At 39.8% G+C, this 24,289-nt stretch overlaps 1 protein-coding gene across 7 annotated transcripts in view; it reads left to right on the forward strand.

The window, feature by feature from the left end:
* Positions 1 to 24,289, forward strand: part of ARHGEF7 (Rho guanine nucleotide exchange factor 7) — a 124,797-nt gene that overhangs the window by 27,925 nt on the left and 72,583 nt on the right. For 4 of the 7 annotated variants that reach the window (XM_062619340.1, XM_062619324.1, XM_062619332.1 and 1 more), the window contains exon 3: positions 21,366 to 21,450. The exons of 2 other annotated variants lie outside the window; for them this stretch is intronic. In XM_062619340.1, the coding sequence (XP_062475324.1) occupies positions 21,366 to 21,450 (85 nt within the window). Of the gene's footprint in view, positions 1 to 19,039; positions 19,186 to 21,365; positions 21,451 to 24,289 lie in introns of those variants that run through there. One more of the 7 variants, XM_062619349.1, reaches the window with a different exon arrangement.

Raw genomic sequence — 24,289 nt, forward strand, 5'->3', positions numbered from 1 at the left:
ACAGGATGTTAATCTGTACTCATCTAATGTTTATTCAAGTAGGTCATTTAAATCCATCCACCCCACAGGCTTGTTAGCAGTGTAAAGTAAATTACAAGAAAATGCATTTTCACACCCTTTGCCTGAGGCTAGTTCTTCATCCTGGTGTCACATGAACATTTTGCAAAAGATAGCTTTCATGGATAAATACAGCTTAAGTATATTCTGTAGCTGGCAACAAAACTGAAAGAGCAATTCTTTATTGTTAAAATACAAAGTTGTTGTAATTAGCTGACTTTGATATTATAAACTGCTGATAGTTAAATTGACTGCATCTAGGTATTATTTATGGCCTAAGTTAATGAGCTGGCTTGGAGTGCTCTCCAGTTTTGGAGATACCTGTCAACTTGTTGATTTCTTTCCTGCCTGTGCTTGTTTATTGAAATGGCTTATCTCTTAATTCTTTGTTGATATGGCTTGCTAGAAGTATCTCAGTCGTTATGTCATACACAATTAAGTGAATGATTTTTATTGTATTTGTAGCTGTTGTCAGCAAATGCAGAAGAAAATGTAGATGTGCTTTTTAGAGCAATCCAGAAATCTCAGGGTATTACTCTTTGATATAGAAACGAGAGAATATTTTACCTTAAAATGCTGCAGTCTGTTTTCCCTAATTGACACTCTCAAGAACATATAATTTTGAATTATTTTGCATGTATGTATATAAATCAGGTTTTTTATTAGTTTAGCTTAAAAGTAGGTAAGTGGGTTACTTTTATATTGTAACAGCATTTTGGGACCAGAACAACTATAGACTAACTTTTGCGCACCATGCATCTCGAATCCATTTATGCTTTGACCAAAGAATACTGTTATGCCAAACCCAGAAAGTTTTTTTGGACCCCCTCTGCATGTGCATTTTAGAAACCTTTCCTGGTTTCAGCTGGTAGGTTATTCAGTGCTCTTCCTTTGCTCATTGGGTGGTCTCAGACTTTTCTTGGCTGTGATTTAAGTCTTAGTTTTGAGGCAGAATTAGTAGCTTCTGCATGGACATCCTGTGGTGCTTTCCACAATAGTGTCAGATATTTACAAACTTTTTTTGGCTAAAATGTCCGTAGTTTGACACAGCTCCTATGGACCTCAGTTGCAGCTGTGAGCACTAAACATGCTGCAGAGTGGACTGAAGCCAGGTTGTGGTCCTGCTCCAATACCAATCCTCAGGATGGTCCTAGGCTAGCTTAAGCCTACTGCAGCAGTGGCAGTGACTCCATGGTATTGCTTGCATATTCCATGCTGTTCCCTCTTCTAGCACAGGGGCTTGACAGATTGTGAGGTGATGCACGGAGGTGGGTTTGGGTTGGTAGAAGTAATGTTACTAACCTGCTTTCTCTCTTGCTCATTTGGCTCGCAGTGTGGATCAGGAGGGAGCTGGGGCTGGCCCAAAGTAGCAGTGGCAGATAGTTGCATTGCTGCCTCAAATTCAGTTAAACCCTTGTTTAGCATAAAGGCTTAGTTTCTGAGCAGCTGAGGAGACAGCAACAGATCAATTCAAATTAAATGAGATGTTTTTTGCAGTAGTGTAGCAGTGTTGTGGGAGATAGAAGGAATTTGCTGTAGCTGTCAGCTGGCTTCACTGTGAGACATGGTTTGCTGGCTGCTTACCAGCAATACTTACCTTTTCGTATCTGCAGTAAATGACACAGGCATCTAAAGGAGTAGGTTTTGTGAGCTTCTGGCTCAGGGGCAGTACTGGTTTACCGCTGCATCAGCAGCCGTGTTCTGCAAACTCAGTTCGTTTTGGGGCTAAATTACAAACCCGGATCTGAGTTCTGAAGTTGCTTTTAATCCAGGTAAGTGAAGTGATCTGCTTGAGTAACTTACAGAATGTGGGGGTACAGGATGTCTTGGATGGGAGAGATCTGGGGCTTGGGAAAATGGCTTTACAGGCAAATCCTTTCTTAAGGCTTCCTGATTGATCCTTTGACCAGCCTAGTCCTGTACACTGAGGTGTTGAGGGAAATGGTGATAGTTGGTTATTGTACAGTCAACATGCAGGTCATCTGTAGGTGACTCTAGATTTCAAAAAAGGAGGGGGGAGAAGCTCCCGGTGGCAGCGTGCTGGTGAGTGGGAGCAGAACCGCTGTCTCACCTGTTCAGCCTCTGCACCTGAACTGTCAGCTTATCTGTTAGCTGGTGGTAAGCTCACATTTCTTCTTTGTGCTGAGCTGGGAAGAGATGGGAACGTTCTCAACTGTAGCATTTTCTGAGTATTTGTTGATAGCAAAAGGATGATGTGATTTGGCTTCTACACCAAGCTTTTGACAACTGTTTCTGTTTCTCCTCTCCCATTCTCCCTTTCTTTTTGGCTTTGTTTTCCCACTTTGCTTTTGAATCCTGATCTTTCTTTCTGCATATTGTCACAAGTGATTTGCCTCACTGTTTCCTCTCTTCCTGTCGTTCCTAGCCTAGCATCATCTGCCTAACTCTGATTTCTGGGGTGTCTGGGACAAGTCAGTAGCATCTCTGCTCAAAGAGGAGTGTTTTTCTGTCTGTTCTTGCTACTTCCAGTAGACCAACTCTGGTGCTGATCTGGCCCATGAAGCAGCAGAGAACTACCCCAGCAAAACAACTGGTTTACTTTAGACTTCAGCTGATCAGGTTGTTGCAGTCAAAGGAGCCATGGATTCAAAAGCTGGTAGGAAAGGGAGGGTGCAACTTTGTGGCTGAGATTGTGGTTGAGGAGGAGTGGGATTTCCAAAGGCTGCAGTTCTCTGTAACAGTATCCTTCCCTTCCCTTTCCTTGCTTTCAGCTCTGTCTCCTGGACCACAGCTCAAGTTAGTTATGAAGGCTTCCTTTTACAGGTCAACAACAGAAGCCTCTCCAGAGGATGACATAGGATGAATGGGATGTGTGTCCCTCTACAGGTATGAGAGGAGACAGCATGGACCCACATGTCTGAAAAAGTCTCCTAAAATTAAGTAAAACTTAGTCTTGGTAATGTCATTCTTCTACTCCCAGATCCTTAGTTCTGGATCTGACTCTTGTTTCATGGCATTTTAGTTGCTTTCTCTTGGAGGCTCCCTCTTTTGGCATTAGCATCCAAACAGTGTTGAGACCTTCAGTCTGCTCCCTACTTTACAAGCAGACTCCTCTGTGAATCTCTTGATGTGCTCAGTCTGTTCTAAGCATGTGAATAGGCTAGTTTAAAGAAGTGAACAAGACAAGGCCAAAGGGTCTTAAGATGGTCAGAATGGAGTGGATATTTGTCATTTTGTTGTTTTGAAAAAAAAAAAATGGTAGGGCAGAGAACCTTTTAAAATTTGGCTCCAAAGCAAAGGTAGCTGAAACGTATCAGGGTTTGGATTTCCCAAAGTTGAATTCTGGTAGGTGTTGGTTTTGTTTTGTTGTTTTTTGGTTTGTTTTTTTTCGTGTGTGTCATTTCTGCTAATGATGGGAAATTCTGTACAAAATACTGATAGTGATAAAGTGAAGCATGAGGCACATGTGCTACATGAAAAATACTAGTTCAAATGTTTGACGTTCTGGAAGGCTTAAGAGAAAATAAAAGATCTCTTAATGGAAGGTGCTAGCATTAACAGGACTAACAGGTTGTGGTCCTGCAGACTGCTGGTCTTCAGTAAAGCCTGTAAGCTATCTACCTGTGTCTTTTAAAGAGACTTTAACTGTTGGGGTGATGTTGTAGTACAGTGCTCAGCCGTTCAGATAGGGTCTTGGTGGTTTTGCTTTGCTACTGAAAGTCCTGAAGCAGATTGAATTTCACCTAATTGCTGCTTGTAATTGCTCTGAAGTTTGAGTCTGTTCTTGGTAGTAGTTAAGGCAAGTCTCATCATGGAGTGTCTTCATTACCTACTGAATACTAATAGTTCTACTAGATAAACTACCCAAATGAAATAATTACGTTTTCATGGCAGTGTCTAAGCTCAGATAACTGTGGCAGTGCTTGAAGTAAGGTATGTTGAGGTTTGTTTGAAATGATCCTGATTTTAATAAGAAAAGCTTTTCATCTTTGTACATTTCTTTAGCTTCTGTAGAATATGGAGGCTTTCTAGTCTTGAAGAGGAGGTCTCAGGTGCCCTTCCTTCAAGTTAATGAAGGACATGAAATGGCAACACGAAACTCTCTTTTCCTTTGTTTTCCTGCCTTTTAAACACTCTCTCAAAGGGACTTGATGCAAGCAGATGTAACCTGCCTTTTGAGGCAGTAAGCTGTGGCTTTTGTGACAGTTGGAGACCTTCTTGCTTGAGCAACCTGCAGAGAGCAGAGCTGCTCCCCTGCTCTCTTGGCTTGAAAGAGATTTGGACACAATATCGTGGGCAATGGTTGGGCTGGTAGGGTGGCCCTGGGGAGGAGATAGTCTTGTGTTGGAAGCCACAGTGGCTTTATGTAGGACTGCGTAGGTTAAATTGTTTGGAAAGCACTAGGATCATGGACTTCAGGCTGGTGAGTTGCCATGAAGCAGAACTTGTGTTCCTTTGGTAGGATGGAGACATTACGTTACAGCTTTATTTGAAGCATGTTGTAGTAACTCCATTTTAATCGATGGCATGAAGTTAAAGATTTATGATATGAATGTCTGTAAGGAACTGCTTTTACAGCTGGTAAAAGATACCGTGGCAGCTACTGCTGCATGCTTTAACAGCAGTCTTCATAGCTGTATTTCTTGTCTGTGTTCTCTAAAACTAACTTTGTTGCAGGGCATTTAATACAAGGATTATTTATTATCCATGTATTTGTTTTATCAGGCATAATGTGAGAAGGGTTTATACGTGCTCTGACTTTGGCTTGTTTGGAGACTTGTGCTGAATGCCAGTGTTGTAGCCATTTGTGCCTTTACAGTGGTGTCTATGATGAATTGTGTTTCTGTGGATGCTGTAGCTTCATGTGATTTGGTTGGTATCCTTTCTTCTTAAAGTGTTATATAAATGACAATTTCAGTTTTAAGTGCTTCCCTGTAGGGGTTACAGTTACACTTGAAGCCTTATCTTTAACTCAGTATACTTAACTTTGTGTCTGATAAAATCATGAGCCTCCCATGGAAGTCCTGTTAATATTAACTGACTCAACTCCACAGTATCAACTGGTCAGTATAATATCATTGGCTCACCTGTTCATCTAGACTGAGGCTGGTTTTTGTGGTATTTAAATAGCAAAGATCAAGTGTTTGTGTGGAAAAGTCTGTGTATTAATATAACACGTGAGATTTTTTTAACAAAATGTTAGTGTTGTTCTATGCCTTAACTTTAACATATTGATGTAGTGATATATGGAGCTGTTTGTTCTTGGTAGTCTTCTTGCTATCATTTAAACCTAGACATAATTACTGGCTGATTTTGAAGTGGTGTGACGTTCATGACAGTGTTTTAAGTGGTGCATATGGTGGTATTAGCATAACAGTGTTTCCATCTCTTAATGGTGAATGCTGTTTGTTGTGCATCTGCTGCTGTAGCTGTGGGCTGCCCTTGTGAAGGGAAATCCCAATATTCCACAGTCCTGCCACTTCCCTGGCACCAGGTCTACAGACTGAGCAGTTGTGGAGTGAGTCGTTTCTGTGAGCTGATCTTACTGAAAGCTAATGCTGAATAGAGCTGACTCAGCCCTTGGTTGCTCTGTGGACAGATCCCACACCTGGGAGGCTTATGTCTCTGGGAAGTGCTGAGTCAGCAATGCCCCTCTGGGAAGTGGGGTGCAGTTGCACTGACCTGGATTAAATGTTTTCTTAAATTTCTGGCAGGTGATTTCTGTTACTGTAATAGCTGTGCATCTTCCAGTATGGCTATTTGATTGCTTAGCTCAGCTTTTAAATCCTGTGTTAACTGTAAAACTAAGTTTGATACACAGTTTTGAGATTTTAGGGAATAAAAGCTAATTATTGTTGCTCAAGCAGTGTTTTACAGAGGGTTTTTCTGTAGTGAAGTCAGTGTAACAATTTTTTTTGGCCTAACTTGGCTTTGGAGATAAAATGTAGAAAGAATTTTGCAGTCTTTAATGGTAACTGTGCAAGTACAGATGAAAGGTCTGCTTACCTTGTTATTCCCCGAGTTAAGGGTCTGTAATAGATTCCTGGGAGAAAAAGGTGTTAAAAGAATTGTGAAAATACAGCATGATACATTCTGCAGGGTCTTCCCAGCTTCTGGAAGTCTGTAGCTGAGGAGCTTCTTGAAGAATTAGGGATGGTATCTTTTATATTGCTGTGTATTTAACAACTTAGTGGAACTCCTTTTATGGCTTCTGTTTTTTTATAGTTTTTAAAGCTATTTTAAGCCTTTTTTTTTTACTTTCAGAGCATCATTATGGTAATAAGTTCCATAGTTAAATTATCCACTGTATAAAAATTTCCTTTTGTTTGTTCAGCTGCTGCAGTTGGTGGCAGTGGATGGATCTTCTCTGTGCTGTATGTGACTTTGTGGCACCAGTATACTTCACTGCATCTCTTTCCAGGATAAACCCTTGGTTTTCATACAAGAAAAGAGTAAATAAACTATTGCATTAATGTAGTTGGTTTAAACAGCATGCATTTCTGTACCCTTTCTTGTTTTATAGTATCATGGTGGACCAGAGCTGTATTTAACTTGCAGAGATACTATGGAAATAATAAAAACCATCTGTCACCTCTGTCTTTTCTGAATTTCCAGTATTGTTTCTCTTCAGCTTTATGACTTGGCTGATGCTTGATCTGTTTGTTAGCTGACTGCTGGCTTTTACTTGTCAGTGGGAACAGTTAAGTTAGAACTCATTTTTGTGCGTATGTAATGGTGAGGTTTGGTGTGTTTTATGCCTGAGGGTAGGTTTTGCATTTGCTAGCACTGGATTTGACCTGCCACTTTAACATCTGATTACTCACAAGATCGTATGGTGGCTGTTTGCTGTGAGTTCAAGCCTCAATTTTGTATCTTCAACAGAGTTCACTCTACATGCTTCTTGTGAAATTGCATTTACATTGTGTTGAATAGTGTGGGTCCTAAGTCAGATCGCTATGGGATACTTTTGATACTTCCTTCAGAGTGAAAACCAGTTGTTTGTATACAGCTGTTGTTTCTTCTTGAGCACTTCTGAACCTTCAAAAGGAGTCTCCTAACTTATATTGCCTTTGTTTAAAACAAAACCAACGCTTGATTAAGCATCTGTTCAAAGGATATTCAGATGTGTTAACTGGACTGTGCTGTCTTCACAGTTACTTGCTTCAAGGACCATAGATGCATTTTAGAAAGGTTGCTTCCTTCCACCAAAGCAGTGTTAATTCTTTTTTATTTCTGTATTTATGCAAACCCCATCAATTCTGTTCTTTATTATAGCTTTTATCAATGTACAAGGCTCAAGCATTTGCTTTACTGGTCTGTAGTCCCTGGATCTCTTCCCTTCTTTCCTTCCTTGATCTTTAAAAGCTTGGTTTGTGTCTGCTGCCTTCCATTCCTTTGCTGCTGAGTCTGTGCGAGGTACTACCTTGCATGCTACAGATAGAACTTCAATTTAGTATCCAAGTTCTTTGAACTGGCAGGTATTATGCAGTCCTAGCAAATCACAAACATACTGCGCTTGGTCACTCACTCTGACCGTTTTGTGAGTTGTAGCATCAAGATGAATTAGATTTATAGCAGTACCCTAGAGAAATGCTGCATTTAAGGAAAATGGAGTAGTCTGCCATTTCAAAACTTAACAGGCATTGTTACAATAAAAGGAAGGAATGGAGTCTGTATGAGTTGCAGATAAATTTATTGACTCTTCTGTTTACAGAAAAGGTGAGTATCTGGGGTTGACAGGGTCTTGGTGAAGATGGGAAGGTTGTTTTTTGTTTCTCCTTTCACAGGAGCTAAGGACTACTCAGAAAAAACGAGCAATTGGCAAGGTCATACCAAATTAAAGGAAGTGATTCTTCACCCCGTAATTGAGCTGTGTAAATAATTTCTGTGGGGTTTCGTAGAAGTTAGAATTATATGAGTTACAGAACTGACTAGGTCTCAAAAATCCATTTAAGACTTTTAAATGCAGCTAGTGCATTAGAGAAACTGTTGGAAGAACAGTTAGTTAAGAATTACTATGTAATACTTGCCTTTCTATATTCTTCCGTATTGATAACTTTTAGATGCAGGTTATGGATAGGCTGTCAGCGATTCTTGAGTGATTGTACTGATTCCACAGATGTCATCCCTAGATGCTGCTTGGAGGAGTGCATGCCCCTCTGCTGGAAAATCTTGTTGGCAAGAGGAGCAGCAGTTACACTAGCAAAAGAACTCACACTGAAACAATGTTTGCCAGTCAGTGAACTCTTTAACTCATAAAAGCACATAGTTGCATATCTGAGTCTTCATTAGAAGGTTGCAAGCTCCAGTGGCTGCTGACGGACACCTGATTATACAGGGCATCACCTACCACAGGCATGGACTCCTTGGTTGTTAGCCAGTTGCATAGAGTTAATAGGAATAAGGTATCTCTGTATGAGTGTCATTCATCAGGTGATGGCCAAAGCTTGCTTCATTCAGCATCTGCTGTGGAAACTCAAGGTCTGCCTTCTGGGTCAAAATGTCAGGTGAGGGCTTGGGCAGTACTAGTGAGGTATTATGTGTAGCAAGTGAGAGGCTGGACTCGGTTTTGTGAAGGCTGGAGTGTGAGTAGTTGTGTTTTGGAAAGGGCGTTGAAGTTAGGGCATCTGTAATGGGGAAGATGATGGCATAAGGCTAGAAAAATCCTGGACCATGGAGAATATTTAGAAGAAAAAAAGGAATTGGCATATATTGTTGGGCCAGGCTGCTTGTAGTATTACCTCTAGCTGCCCTTGCCTACCCAAGCCCATCATATAGCTTAGCAGCTGATGAATTGAAACTATGAAATTCTTGGAATGGCTAGGTTCTTGGAAAAGTTATCTTTATTTTTTTTTTTTCAGATTGTTTGCTGTGACATTACTATGAATAAGGGGAATTGGTGTGGATTTCATTTTTGTTGCTTGTAGCCTTCTAGAAGCCATCTTTTATTAATATTTGGAATGTGGAAATTTTTATATATATCCTTATAAACTGTAAGTTTCTTCCACGTTCATTTTCTTACGGAAACTTATTACTGTGGGATGATTGGACTCAGGGTGGATTGTAGCCAAGTTGTGGGGTTTTTTTTGTATTTTTTATTTATTTTTTCTTCACTATCAGAAAATAATCTGAACAGCTGTGTTGTTTCCCAGCACCTCAAGTGAATCTTTTTCCCTTGACAGATGAGATGTTTCTCTCCCTTGCACTGGCTCAGGTGCTAATCTTGTCCGATACCAAACTCTGGTTTACCTCATGCAATTGCATCAAACTTCCTGCTTCTTCCTGCTGGATTTATTTTCTGGCAATTCAGCTTCTAGAACTGGATTGCTGTGAGAGTTTAATGATTCCCTGCATGAAAAGCATGAGGTGGTGTGGGAGAAGGGAGCATGGGAGATTTCCGTTCTGAAAGCTTGCCCTGAGCTGTTGGCTTATGAATCCTGAGCAGGAATGATTTACCAGCACCTTCGTAGTCTGCTGGCTTGGCAGCTACTGAGTACCCTCAAGTTACAGGCTGTTGCATTAACTTGGCTGCAGTTTTCTGTCTTCCTTGACCAGAGATGCCCTCTGGCTGCCTCGCTGCTGTTTAGGGTGCTCCACTAACACTGCAATAGGATGGTCACCAGAGCAGCTGATGGTGGGGCTCGTTGCTGCATTCTGGATAACATCCTATGCTTGCGCTTTGCAATGAGTGCTACAAGTGGTGGAGGACCCTGGGTCACGTTGTTGCAGGTTCCTGGGAGACAGGCAGAGATCTAGCCCTAAGCTCCTTTTTAAGAGTATTTGTACTACCTGAAATCAAAATTGTATGCTATGAACTGATTTGAAAAGGGTTGGTTTGTTGAGCTGTAGCTCAGGCAGTGTGCATGCAGTTTTGTGCTTTTCAGTGAGTTTTTGAAATGAAAGTATTGAAGTGAATTCACTCCGATCTAATTGAAACCTGAAATCTTGGCTCTTAGTTTTGAGGGCTTGTTAATTTCTGCTAACTCTTTTGGAGTTACTTTTTTTTTTTTAGTTAGTGGCTCTAAAGGAAAGCTTCAGCAGGCTATATGGGAATTCAGTAAAGCCTTTATTTTTAATTTTTGCTGCTTTCCACAAGATATTCAGGAAGCAATTGAGATTTCCTATTACATCCCTTATTACCAAGGGTATAACACTTCTTTCTCTCCCTCTCATCCCCGTTCTTTCTTGTGTTTGTGTTTTTTCCTTTTCATGCTTATTTTCCACACATCTAATCATGCTTTTCCAAATTAACCCCATGCCAGAAATCTCAAACTATCAATTCCCCTTCAGTCTTTCTCCTCCAGATACTAATATGTACTTAATGCTACAAGAATTTTCCTGTTTCTTCTGTTAGTATGTTTATTTTAAAAAGTGTGTGTGCACGCATGAAAATAAGGCTTTGAAGCGTGCTGGTAAAAAGTGAAATATTGTGTTTGAAGTCAGTGGGGCTGGTTCTGTGGCTCATGCTTTGTCTGTGGTTTGTTCTCCATTGATGCTGAATCTGTGCATCATCTGATCACTTGGCTGTATGCATTTGTTCCAGATGAAACGTGAGCATGTGACAGCATTTAAGTTGTGGTTAGAGCACATGGGAGCATAGTAAAACAGCCAGCAGGCTATTTTAAGAGGGCAGATGATAACCTCATGTAGTACGAAGTCTTTTGCAGTAAGAAGACTCCTTCCTCCTGCCCCCAGTTCCTGCTCTGACATGCTCAGGGTGTGTCTGTGTCTATGAGCGCTGCTGTTTTAAAAGGAGTGTGTCTCAGCAGTCTCACGTATGTGTCTGGTACTCGATGGTAGTGACTCGGACTGGTATTAAGCCACTGTTTTCCCTATTCTGCAAAATGGAGACCAGGATTGCAGTTAACATGACCTATTTTGGACCCAGAGAAGTTGGTTTTCCTATTATTTTTTTCTTTCTCCAACTTTTCCATGATATAAAAGAAGATTTTTGCTTCATAATATATGCCCCCTCTCTTTCTGTACAGCATGGCTTTTGAAACTAAGCTGAGACTTCAGAAATTAGTTGAGAAATATTGATAGAACATGTATCTAGACAGAAGACATCTGAAATCAGTTAAGGCAAGCCATCCTTCCTGTGTTTTTTGGGTAAGAGTGTGGAGATGTTCAGAGTTTAGCTTATGTTTACTACTTCAATTTAAAAAATAAATCTAAATTTCAGATATTGCAAAAGGAGTCTTGAATATATCAGCTCCTTCCTTAGAAGCTGTTTTATTCTGAGCCTCAAAAAATTTCATGTGTCACTGTCGAGTTCAGCCAGTGGTGAACAGCAGTTTATAAAACCTCACGTAGATATGATTCAGGTCTGAGTGATTATGTTCAGGATCTGTGTTCATTTTCAGTGCTCTCTGTACTTTCAGTTAGCATGAAATATTGGTCCAGTGTTTGTCCAAAACTATTTTTTTGCATTTTCTTTTTTTCCTTAAGGCTTTTTCTTAAGTAGTTTCTTCTTAAATTATTATTGGAGGGGAAGTTGGGAAGAAATTGTAGATGTATAAAAATACGGAGCCGTAATGTATGTTTCTACCTTAGGATAGGAAACAGTTTGCAGATTCCATTGCAGTAACTTTGCTTGCAAGTATGACATTTATCTGTAAACTTACAGAGGAGAAGGTGGCTGTCTACCTGTGAACTTTACATAGTACTTCACAAGGTATGATAGGCATCCTGTAAACTGAAACTCAAGAAAGCTTGTTTTTTCCATGCTATTCTATCGTGGTGGTGTTGGAAGGAGCTTGGTGGAAGGATGGGTGCCCATCTGAAGCAGCAGAAGCTGTGGAATGAAGGGATAGCTTCCCAAAACCATGATCTATTACTGTGATTTTCTTTTTTTTTTTTTTTTTAAGAGAAGAAATGTAACCACTCAAATGACCAGCCACTGCCATAACTTGCAGTTGTTCACATCTAATCACAGAATGGTTTGGGTTGGAAGGGACCTTAAAGACCATCTAGTTCCAACCCGTGTGCCATGGGCAGGGACACCTTCCACTGCCAAGCTGGGGGTTGTAGCCTTGCAAATTTGATCAATTGATAATTGTTGATAAGTGTTACAGTTACTGTCAATTGAATTCCAAGTGATTATCAGCATTTCTTGAAGAAAGGCCTAAAAACTGACTTCACATGCTTTCTCCTGCTAAACTGAGTTTTAATGAACTGTTCATACAAGAAACTGGTTTCAGTAAGTATAAGCTTCTACTCTCTGAATCAGAAGCACAGTCGTGGAATAGCTGCTAGTATTGTTTTTGGGGGAGATGTGTCTGTGTGTGAAGTGGGACCTAGAAGCTGCTTTCCTTCTCTGCAGCCTGTTTTATTTGGGGAAACTTCCTGTTAGTTCTGTGGGGTTTGCTGTTTGCTTTCGTTTCTAAAATTTGGGCTAGCCTTTCTATTAGCTGTGACACTGTATTCAATCCCCATAGCAGTTTTGGCTTTTAGTCCACTCACACCCTTTAGTGCTGAATAGGTTGGTTTGTCCGTCATGTTCAAAAGGAACACTATGAAAGCAGGAGCCTTCTTTTTTTAGCAAAAGATTACTGACACATTGCAGTTTTTCTGTAATGTCAGTGCTGCTAAGCACTGCAGAAGAGTGTGTATCTTCATTACAGGGTCAGATGACCAAATCACTTTCAGGAAGAAAAATACTTTGACACTTGGGAGAAACTTCTTGCTCATTTCTTACAAGTTATTTCTTTCACTGTGAAAACTTGAGTTTTGACCTCTGGAGCGTTGATAGGGTCCGTGGCTGCCTTAGTAGAGTACAGAACATTAAGTAGAACCCCTAAATCAGCAAATTTAGGAAATTAATCTAATTTGTAGTTTACTGAGCACCTAATCTTGGTCACCTAAATGCATCATTCCTACTCTGTACGGCAGGCCTTCATCTAAGCAGGTGGGCATTGCACTTTACTCTGAGTGAAGTGCTTGGGTCTAGTTTTTACTCCTCATTCAAATATCTTTGGTTCTTTTGTTCTTAGGAATTGGACTGTTGGGAGAAGGATAAGGTGGAGTTTTTGGTTCTTATTTTTAGAAAGAAAAGTTAGTTATAATTCTGTAGGACATCCTTTACCTTTCTTGTGTATTTTTTTTCCCAGAACATACTACTATTTAACCATGTCCTTGTTAACCAAAAGTAGTGGCAGTCTGTGATGGCTTCTGCGCTCATTAGCCAAAAATTAATTTTTACCATTTTAATCACAGAGTGATTAGACAGAGCTGTTTATATTCAGTTCCAAGCATGTACTTCATGGTTTTTTTTGGTCCTGTGTTGTCTTACTTACACACAGTGTTCCCCATGCATTTTTACATGGGTTTCCACAGCTGTGTTCCTGATTTCTTTTAGGAGAGTAGTTTACATAGTTCTTGTTTGTGTATATCAGAAAGAGAGGTGAGTTTTACTAGGCTGAATCTTCCTTGGGATATGTTTATGGCCAGATTTCCCTGTTGAGATGCCTCTCTATGGCACTAGAAGATGCTTATGCCATCACTTTGTTTCAGCTAAGCAGGTAGGTGTAACCTGTTGTGGTGGGAAGTACCAAGGCATCTCAGATTCAGTGTCTCAATCAAATGTTATCTTTGGTAATTTCATTCCAACGCCTTTTGTTTTTGCCTGTAGATCCAGGAGTGTGAGCTTCCTTAAGCTTTAGTACTCAAACATGTATTAATACTGTGTGCCACTGAATGTCTCTTTCTCAGTGCCAGCTGAGATTATCACTGTGTGGTATCATCTATAAGATTCAAAACCTGCAAAGGAATTTGAAAGTGATTTAGGATGAAGATGTGATAGATGGAATTTTTGGTTTGCTGTGCAGGTCAAAATTTGGAACAGGCTTATGTGTTCTTACAGGCTTAGACAAACGTAGGGAGTGCTGACCTTTCTATTTCTTTGTTACTTTTTTGTTTTGTTTTTTAATTCCATTTTGGTTTGCTACTACTAGAAGTTCATGGCTAAAAATACCAAATTCTATGACTTTCTTACTAAAGAATTAATTTGGGGATACTAACTTGCTGTGTTACAGTCTAAAACCAGATTTTTGAAAGCTTCTGAAATTGGACAGTTCATCTTCAGAAACTATTTTTTGGTGTAGATTTTATGCCATTTTTGCTGGGGTTGGTGAAAAATAAGTTGTATGTATTTAGTTTTGGAAATGTTGACTTTGAAGCAGTGGCCTAGGTAAAATGTTACGTAGTATTTGAAATTAATGCTCTTTAGAATCATTAGTGCTTTGATGCAGCTGGTTTGTTTGGGCAAAAAAAGGATCTTGGAGCTGGAGAGCTTTAGTACGTCTTCAGGGACTCTGAAACAAGTCTTTTTTTTTTTTTTTTTCTTTTATCCCTCCTGTTTTTTTGTGTGTGCCCTTAGAAGCTGTATGGTAAAGGTATATTTGGATACATGCATATGTGCAGAGATTTGTATGCAGATGCGACAAACTTTGGTTTTTACATTTTTAGTGCTGATTGTGCTGCTTTGGTAGATAACATGTTGGGTTTTAAAAGTATTACTAGTTGTAAGAATCAAATAAAGCTTTGTAGGTGATGTGGTGTTTTTAGAACAGTTAAGGTTTTACTTTCTAGGAACAGGTTTATAGGAGCAGTAAAATTAATTCCAGATCTCCTTTTATATATTCTTTACCATTGAGTTTTAATTCCTCTTGTGAACGGTTAGCAAATCACAAAGAAACCCTGCACTACCGGTCTGTTCTCTCAGTTATTTTCAAACTTTTTTTCCTCTTGACTTATCCTTAATTTTTGTAACAGAATTAAATTTTTTTTTTTTAAGCTCTCCCTTGTGCTGTTCATTACAGCATTTGGGCAACAATATGCTTCATAGAGCCTTCCAGAACATTTGTAATCATCTCTTCTCCCCCCCCTTTCCTTCCTCTCTGTTGTCATAGTTCCCTGCTTTTCTTATCTCTCTTTTTTACTGCTGCAGCTTTCACATGATAATGTACCACTCAGGAACAGCTGCTGCATAATAGCTCAATGGGACACAGCACTGCTCAGAGCTGACCTAATGCGAAATGAAATGAGGAAATTTGTGCTTAGCATGTAGGTTTACCTATGGGGTCTTTTTCCAGCCTGGGTGGATTAGGTGTCATTGTGGGAGGGTGGACCATGGGTAGACTCCGTGGCTTCCTCTTGCCAGCTGCTCCAGGGGTAGAAATACACTGCAGGTGGTGGCACAATTAAGTGAGGTGTTGGAGATTCTTAGTGTTTCTTAAGAAGCTCCCCCATTTCTAACCATGAGTTGCTTTATTCCCTGTTGCTTGATTATTCATGCTCCCACGGCCAAAAATGATTCAGACTGTGCTCTAGGAACAGGTGGAGTGACATGTTGTCCGTGGTCTTGCAGAGGTTTGCCAAGTCACCTTGCTCATTTCCTTTAATTTCCTCTGGGTGAGTGAGCCAGTGTTCTCATAATCTTTGGTGTTAGGGGCCTGAGGCCACCAGACTGAGCTGGAAAGTGTCCTGTTGGTTTAGTACACACAGCCTAGGGCTTACCGCTTATTTTGGGTTGGCTGGTGAGGTTAGCAGCAGCAGCTCTACCTGTGCTGCACAAATGTCTGGGCTGCTCATAAGTCAGCTTCTCAGCTGCCTACAGTTATGGTGCAATGCTGTAAAGAAAGCTGTCATCTATTTTTGTCAGATAGATGCTTAAAATATTAATATCTACTGGGAATATGTACTGGAATATACCTATGTATATTCAAGGGACTAGTCTAGCAAGGAAATACTTATTAAGCAAAGCCTTTCTATTTTACTCTTAAGCACTGTGTGAACTTTTCTTACGATTGCTGTTAGATACAGTCTTCCTGATGCTCTGTGGTTCAAGGATGTATGCAAGGTAGGAGACGTGAAGAAAAACTGTATGTCTGGAAGCTTGCCTGAACCACCCCCAATTTTTCTTTTTCCTGTCTCCAGTTGTAGGCCTGGCCTCATGCAAAATATCTTAATTTAAAAATACTCCCTCTGTAACTGGCTTCTGACTTGATGGGCTGAAAGGGGGGCATGAGATAGTATAAAGAATACCCGAGGCCTTGAAACTGACTGTTTTAGCTAAAGAATGCTGCTGCAGGCTTGCTGTGCATGCCTTAGTCTGCTCCCCAGTTACATTCTCAACCTTGTCTTCTAATTTTGTTTCACTAATTCCTTAGTTAATGTTTTTCCAGTTGCAGTAGGTACTGGTTTTTGCAGGGCTATAAGTGAAGAGCATTGTTACATTAGTTTTATTTCCTTATGGCTATTAGAACATAAACAACACTTGAACAGAAGTCTAAACCACTAACCCTCAGTGGATGGAGAAGTCTAAACCACTAACCCTTAGTGGATGATTATTATCATGGCCATTTTAAATGTGATGGAGTTTAAACAGATGCATGCAGAGGTCAGTCTTGTTTTAAAATGAGAGGCTTTAATAGTTGAACAACCAATGTGTGCATGAAATGGCTCTCTAATGTGTTTCATTTGGTATTTAAGAGATGTCAGTGATGGAAAAGTCAATATGGCTCATGTGAAATGAAATTAAAACCAAGCTTATTAATAGGCTTTAATACAATTACAAATGTGGAATGGCCATGCAACATACACCTTGCTATAGGGGATTTGCTGCCATTGGTACTGTGTTATTTAACATTTCATTAATGACCTAGAAGAGGTCAGTAATTTGTTAGCAATAAAGTTTGCAGCCAACTGAAATCCTAGGGGCAGAAAATTGCAGGCATAGTTATGGAAAGTCAGGTTTGTATATTTGGAATTGGTGGGGGGTGTGGAAAGGGAAACCGGAACCTGCTGGTCAGGATGGGCAATCAGCAGGCTTTGGCAGTCACTGTCCTGTGAATGAAAGGTGTTTCATGCTCTTAGAGTATATGCGTAATGTTGCAGATCACACAACACCCGTTGTTATTAGGCAGTTTGGTCTGATCTTCTAGGGTACAACATCTGCCTGGAATATTGCCATGCTTTAACCCTAGCTGACAGCTCAGCCCCACATGGCCACTTCTCACTCCACCCTGATGGAATGGGGAGAGAATCAGAAGAATAAAAGTGAGAAAATTCATGGTTTGAGATACAGACAGTTTAATAGGGAAAGCAAAAGCCGTGCACACAAGCAAAGCAAAACAAGGATTTCATTCACTCCTCCCCACTGGCAGGCAGGTTCAGCCATCTCCAGGACAGCAGGGCTCCATCACAAGTGATGGTGAATTGGGAAGACAAATGCTGTCACTCTAAATGTTCCTTCCTTTCTCATTCTTCCCCCAGCTGTATATGCTGACATGATGCCATGTGGTCTGGGATATTCCCCTGGTTAGTTGGGGTCAGCTGTTCTGGCCGTGTCCCCTCCCAGCATCTTGTGCATCCCCAGCCTGCTACTGGTGGGGTGCGAGGCAGAAAAGGCCTTGACTGTGTAAGCACTTCTCAGCAGTAACTGAAACATCCCTGTTTTACCAACACTGTTTTCAGCACAGATCCAAAACATAGCCCATACTAGCAGCTAAAAAGAAAATTAAATTTATCTCAGCCAAAACCAGTGCAGATACTTGTTGTGTTAAAAATTGGGGTCCAGGAGAGAACAGAACAATGTGAGGAGGATGTTAAAACCCAGTAAAATAGGTGAGTACTGAGAGGCATACTTGGATGAGCCTGCTTAGCTTGAATTTCATTGATTCCCAGCTATTTATGAATTGCAAAGTGTTTCCAGTGTAAGGCTCCTAATATGGTCCCTGTCTGTATTTAAGTAGGTGTGATTCATGTTAATGCTTATATAAGGCATATCTGCATGTGGTCAATTCTGTGGAATTCATAAAAACAAAAGTGTGTTATTTAAATAGTTTGTTCAAAAGATTTGGTTTGCTTGCTTGGGTCCTTATCTGATGTAGTTTTTGATGGTTTTATACTTGCATCTTGATTAATGTTCTGTCTGAGTCTCTTGGTGGAGGAATTAGAGAATAGGAGAGTAAACTTCATCACAGCTAGAATCTCTGCAGAGTTAAAAATGTTTGCTTGGAAAGCAAGGGCATACTTGGAAATATTTTTCCATAAAGTCTTGTTTTATGTCTATAGATGTCTCTCACTTAATGCTTAACACAAATCTCAGTATTTCCAAGGTTATGATTCTATATCTTTCTAAGTGCATTCTTAAGATTTTAAGAGCTGTAAGCATGTGCAAGTTTGAATTCCCATTGTGTTTCTGACATGATTTGAGAGGTGGGTTATGCCAGTATTACAGAAGATAATTTAGCATTCAGACCTTGCTATATGTTAATAGTTTGCAAGGTAAAAATAACTCTGCTTGATACTTGGATCTCAAAATTCAGCTTTGATTCTTGCAGTGGCAGAATTGGGGGTGTTGTATGAGGGGGATGTTTGTCATCCGGTGGCATTGAATAGGGAAGTGACTAAATGACTCTCACTCAAAATATGATGTTTTAAAGAGTCAGTTCTCGCAGCTGATCTGTCCATAAAAAATGGAATGAAGATCATAGACTACATATAAATTGGACTTCTCTTGAAAACCTGGAGCAGACTGTTTTCTTTGTCAGTCCCATGGAACCTCCTTTTAAAGCATCTTGATGCTTTTGCTCTTGTCAGAGTTTTCAAATAGATTGTGAAGTGAACAAATCCCCACTAAGAAGTAGAATGTGGGTGTTTGGTGTTTTTTTTCTCGTTGTGTAGGTTTGTGGGTTTTTTTTTTGTTTGGTTGGTTTTTTTTTGCCTCAAGACTTTAGGGCAGCTAAGCTTTTTTCCTCATTTTTTATCTCTAGGTTAGTTTATTCTTAAACATTTGTTATGTTAGGAGGAAACCTGGAGGGTGTCATGTCCCCCTCTCTGTTATCAAATGCTACGAGTGAACATAACGGCTGTGAGAGTGTTGAGGATCGCTTCCTGTCAGAATTGCTTTACGTAAAATTGCAAGGAAGCGAATGTTTCTCGTATCCTGCCATTGTGTTGTTTCCTGTGAAGCAGCAGACTGGATGTGTGTCCTGGATACAGACTTTTTTATGGCACTATATGTGTTGGGATGCTCCAATCAAATCCTCGTTGGTATCCCTTATAGTCTCAGCATAGCAGGAAACGAGACTTCCTTGCATCCTGTTGTTCTCCAGTTAACCTGACTTTGGAGAGCTCCTGGCTCTGTCACAATCCACAATGAAGGTGAGCTTAAGATGAAGTTAGGCTTATATATATATATGTTTTTGTAAATTTAAGCTATAGTTTTTTAACCTTTCCTTCCTGAAACATTCCTTTTCTTAATGTTCTTCCCCCCCCCCCCCCCCCCCCAGTAGTACCTGTCTGATACAGTTCTGGTGTCAACACAAGTGCCTCTCATGTATTTTATTTATTTAGGAGCACGGCTGTTGTTTCATGATTCTGTTCATACTTGTAGTTTGCTTGTTTAAAACCTGCCACAATAAGCATGTAGCTAACAACAGAAATATTACAGTCTTATGCTTTCTTGTTTCATTACAGCTTAAATATTTTCCCCATTTTGAGCAGTGGTTAAGCTGATCTGGTTTTGTGTTTAAGCCAGGTTTTGTGTGTTCTGCTGTCACCTTATTGGTATCCTTTTTTGTATCTATTATAAATTATGTTATTAATAAAACTTTACACAGCTTTATTTTTTTTCTGTGAAATTACTGTATTTCTTACTTGCTTAATGTCTTTTTTGCATACATAATATTTAAATACTTCCCTGTGTTTCAGGGAATTTCACAACTAGGTAATTCCCTAGTCCCTCTCCTTATTCCTCACAGCTTCAAAATAATAAGAGACATCTTTGAATTACCTGTATCCCAGAGAAAACATGATGAAATAGTGTGTGGTAACTGCTTGAAGTATATTAGTGTTCTCCTCTACTTGATTCTGTGTCTGTTTTGCGGCATTGCTCTTCTGAGCTGTATACACACTACCTGAGCCTGAAAAATGTCAGCACATGTATGTACAGCTGAGGTAGAACTGCTGCTTATTGGGACCAGAGATGATCCTCACTCTGAGGGGGAAACAATGTGCATGTTAACATATGCAAGTACCTCAAATACTGTGAATACCTGCGGAGATTTCTTTGTCTTACTGACCAACACTGTCGTTAAACGTTTCCTAAATCTGCTCTGCCTTTGCCAGTATATCACTTAACCAGCCATAACTGGTCTGGCAGCCCCTTTTCTGATTACTTTAGGTAGCTCTTATTAAAATGCTCACATCTCTTAAATTAAGCTAGCCTTTCTTTGTCCCTTTCTTTATTCTCCCCTGGGAACGTGTTTTGCTTTTTCCTTTCCTGCCTATGGAGGCTGCTTTCTGAGGTACAGACTTCCTGATAGTGCCTGTGGGATGGGTCTGTTATCAAGAAACTAAACGAGTTTTTGTTGACTTTTTAGATAAAAAACTGCTGCACTGCAGAAAACTGAAGCTCGTTCTGTTTCTCAAATCAATTGGAACAACTGTAATGGCTATCTTTTATTGTCCTCTTTCTAGTCTTGCACAAGGGAATACCGAGACTCCTTTCAGCCTATGCAAAGTCTGTTGTGAGAGCTGTTTTCATGAGACTTTGGATGAGTGTTTCCATCACCTCAGGCAAATATTACGGGTCTCTCTCTTCTTCTTCTTTTTAAAACTCTCTTCCCCCCTTGAAAATCCAGATATTTAATGTTATCACCCAGTGTTTGAAAATTACTGGAGTGTTTTCTACAAGATAGTTTAAGGTTTGGATCTCTTTCCCACGGTTAAAAAAGAAAAATAAAATAACCCTCGTGTTTCATCTCTCCCCTTCCCAAACCTCATTTTCCATCTGAGCTATCCAGCAACTTTACTCTTTGTAAAATTCATTAATTTTTGGGATGCAGCCTTCCTCTATGTCTTGTAGAAGAAAGAGACAGTAGATACATTGTGTAGTACTTTTAAAAGTATTTGTAGTAATTTTTAAAGTACTTTCTACATCATCAGGTACAGTGCCTGTGAGCTGCTACAGAAAAGTATGCCAACAGAAATGGTACCCAGTAACACTTTTGGCCAAAATGTCTGAGGAAAGCTTCTCTCTTCTGATAATTACATTTCGTTCAACTTTCCTGTAATTTAAATAATACTTGATAGTTTTAGCGAATATGTTCTTCAGGTTTTCTCAAAGGCAGCTGTTTCTGTATTCTCTATTTAAAAAAGGGGAGAAGGGTGTTTGTTTTTAAAGGACGGGGGAGACCACATTGTTTTACTGGTCCATAAGAGCCACTGAAAAGCTGGTATCTTGATTGGTAACTTCTACAGTTGTGGTTTGCATGATACCGTAAAAATGCTTAGTTTAAAGGCTTGTTTCTATGACTTACTGCATGTTCTTTTGTTTTCAGACTTTTGATGCAAATGACCTGTATCAGGGACAAAATTTCAGTAAAGTTCTCAGCTCTCTCGTGGCTTTAAATAAGGTGACTGCAGGTAAGTGGGCTCTGCTCTGTCTTGGTGTTCACTTCCAATTACCTTTAACTCACATCAGTATGTATTTATACCTGTTTATACATACATGATAAAAGGAACAAGTGCAGCATTTTTTAAAGATGTTTTGTTGCAGTTCATCTTAAGACTTTGACAGTGGCCCCTCTGAGTTCCCTAGTCTCTTCTTCTGCAAAAGGAAGCTTTGCAGTGGAGCTAAGGTTGAGCCTTTTAGCTGGTGAGAATTCTTAGTGAAAGGGCCTGTTTTTCTTGTTTGTTTTTATATTTTCCCCCAGTTTGAAATACTGAAGTTAACTTTTGCTCCCCTCTGTCTTCCCGTGTTTGAGCAATCTCATCAAGGTTTCGTTATTCTCTCCACTCCTCTTTCCCTGGTACAAACCTTTCTTGAAAGTAACAAAAGGATAGTGAACATCTTTGATTTAAGCCATGCATGTTTCATTTAGATAGCAGATAGAAGTCATGAGCATCCACCTCAAGTTCTTTGGTGTGAAGGAGAGAGCTGTAGAAATAACACACAGGTGAGAAGTGTCCATGCTTCATTGTGGGGTGAGGCTGCGCTAAATCATGCTGTTTGGACCCAAGGACAATCAAGAAATGTTAACATTGGTGACCCTTTTTAGGCTTCTTGCTGCTCTGTGGTAGGGCTTTACGCTGTCAGCAGCAAGTTCCAGTAGTGGTCATCAGATTAGAGTCTGGGGAGAGAGATAATTAAAAAATGGACCTTAGTTGTCAATTTTTATGTGAGGAAGAAAAGGAAGCTGATGAAAGTCAATGGTGTGGATTGGTGTTTTGTTGTTTAGTAGTGTTATGATACGTACCCTTGTTACTTTTATAATACTTCTCTGATTCATTAAAGCAGAGGTTTTTATTTTTGGTGACTTCCCTTCCCCTCCCTGCATGAGAACATCCTCAGGAGTGAGTTTTACGATCAGATTCTTAGATTCTTAGTTCTAATGAGTGGGTATGGAACAATGCCGTTAACTTCTTTGGAACTATTTACAGCAGTTGTAGATGCTGCCTTTCGTCTTAACTGCAAGTGCAAATGCAGACCATTTCGGCACATCTTTAAAGCTGCTGTACACTGACCGAAACTGTCTTAAAAGGGGAGAAAAAGTGCAGCTGTTTGGTCCAGACATAGGTAGATTAATATCCACATCAAAAAGCTGCAATTGCATCTGGCTTAGAAAGAACCCAGGCTAATCCCTTTCACTGGGGGGTGATGGCAGTATGGAAACCAAAATCAAAACCACATGCAAGCTGTGGTGTTACCTCATTCCTAAGAGGAAGCAGCACTGCATAAATCTCCCTGACCAAGAACTGTTTGTTCTTCCAAACAGTTTTCTTTAACTGGGTGACTGTGTAGAAAGCATTTTGGACTCATATCTCCCTACTCTAGTATTGGAAGATGACTCTAAGATCCCCATCTGGATTCTCAGGAATTTCAAGTGGACACAGGTTCTTCTGAGATGGGCCTTTCTGTGATGGAAGGAGTGTGAGTAATGAGCACAAAGACTGATGAAAGGCTGCTATGGATACACACTCCATCAAATTCTTAACTTCAGAGGGGTGGGATCAAGTTTTCAGTGCTATTTGTAGAAAGAGAACTGGTATAGGGAAGTTGAGATAGCAATAGAGAAGAAGAAATGGTGTTACAAACCCTGGAAATCTTTGGATGGATGGAACAGTGAAGCTTCTGAGAAAATTACCAAATTAATATTTGTCAAACATGCACATCCTGTTGCCATTCAAGATTCATGAGTTGAAGTTTTTCTTGCAATAGTCTCATTGAGAAATTCATTGAACATGCTTTATTTAGTATTTTAATGGAAACTTTAATGGATATATAGGTTCTGCAAGCCTTTTAAATCTTACAAAAATCAAACTGATTTGGAAGTATTCAGATATTATTGGTAAAAATACTTGAAATTTGCATGTGGTTTGTTTGTGATAGTTTTCCTTCTTTTCATCTCAAACACATACATGCAATTTCTAATTTAGGCCTCAAAAGGTGCTCTTGTGTTGGTGTTTTTTAGCTCTGCTCTTATGAAGTAGAAAATTTGGGAAATCAGACTGCACTTAAACAAATTTTAGGCAGTGTGTTTTAGGGTTGCCCAGGGGCTGGAATGCACTGCCATGGGTCAACCTGATCCTGGTTGCCTGAGTAAACTGTGTCAAGGTATGATGCTGGATTTGGTGGTGTGTCTGTTCTGCTTGGCTGCAGTCAGGAAACATGGCAAACTGGACATGGAGATGTTTCAGGTTACTTCTAATCCTTAAGTTCTATTAATTGATGATGGTTATGGCCACCTTAAAGTTTTTGGTAGCATTAATGTTAACCGTAAAGTTTTTACAGCCATGATCTAATCCCATTTTTCTCCCAGCCATCTGTGAAAACACAGATATATGCCCTTTCTGTAGGGGACTATAATTGCCAAGTTTTATGTTAATACAGTCGCCTTTAAGTGCCTTTGGGAAAGCAGGTTCACAAAGTGTGAGGTGTTTTATGACCAGTGTGTAATGATGCTGGGTGCTGGGACATCTAGTCCATGTCAGTCTTTGCCAAAAAAGGTTAGACCAGATGATCCTTGAGGTTTCTTTCAACTTTGTATTCTATGATTCTATCCACACAGAATATGCAATTTGATAGTTTTAATATTGCACTATATGACTAGTGAATATATATTTACATGCTTTTTTTTGAAGGATAACAAAGAGGTGTACCAGAGGAAGGTGTTTTCCGCTCATTACTGTGGACTTTAAGGATCCTTTGTCAACACTTCTGTGCTTGTAGTCAATCTTGAACCCTTTTCCTCTTCCTTCTTCT

This window comes from Pezoporus occidentalis, unplaced genomic scaffold (assembly GCF_034315485.1).
Source record: "Pezoporus occidentalis ecotype Australia unplaced genomic scaffold, CSIRO_AGI_Poc_V1 ctg105, whole genome shotgun sequence".
Lineage (NCBI taxonomy): Eukaryota > Metazoa > Chordata > Aves > Psittaciformes > Psittacidae > Pezoporus > Pezoporus occidentalis.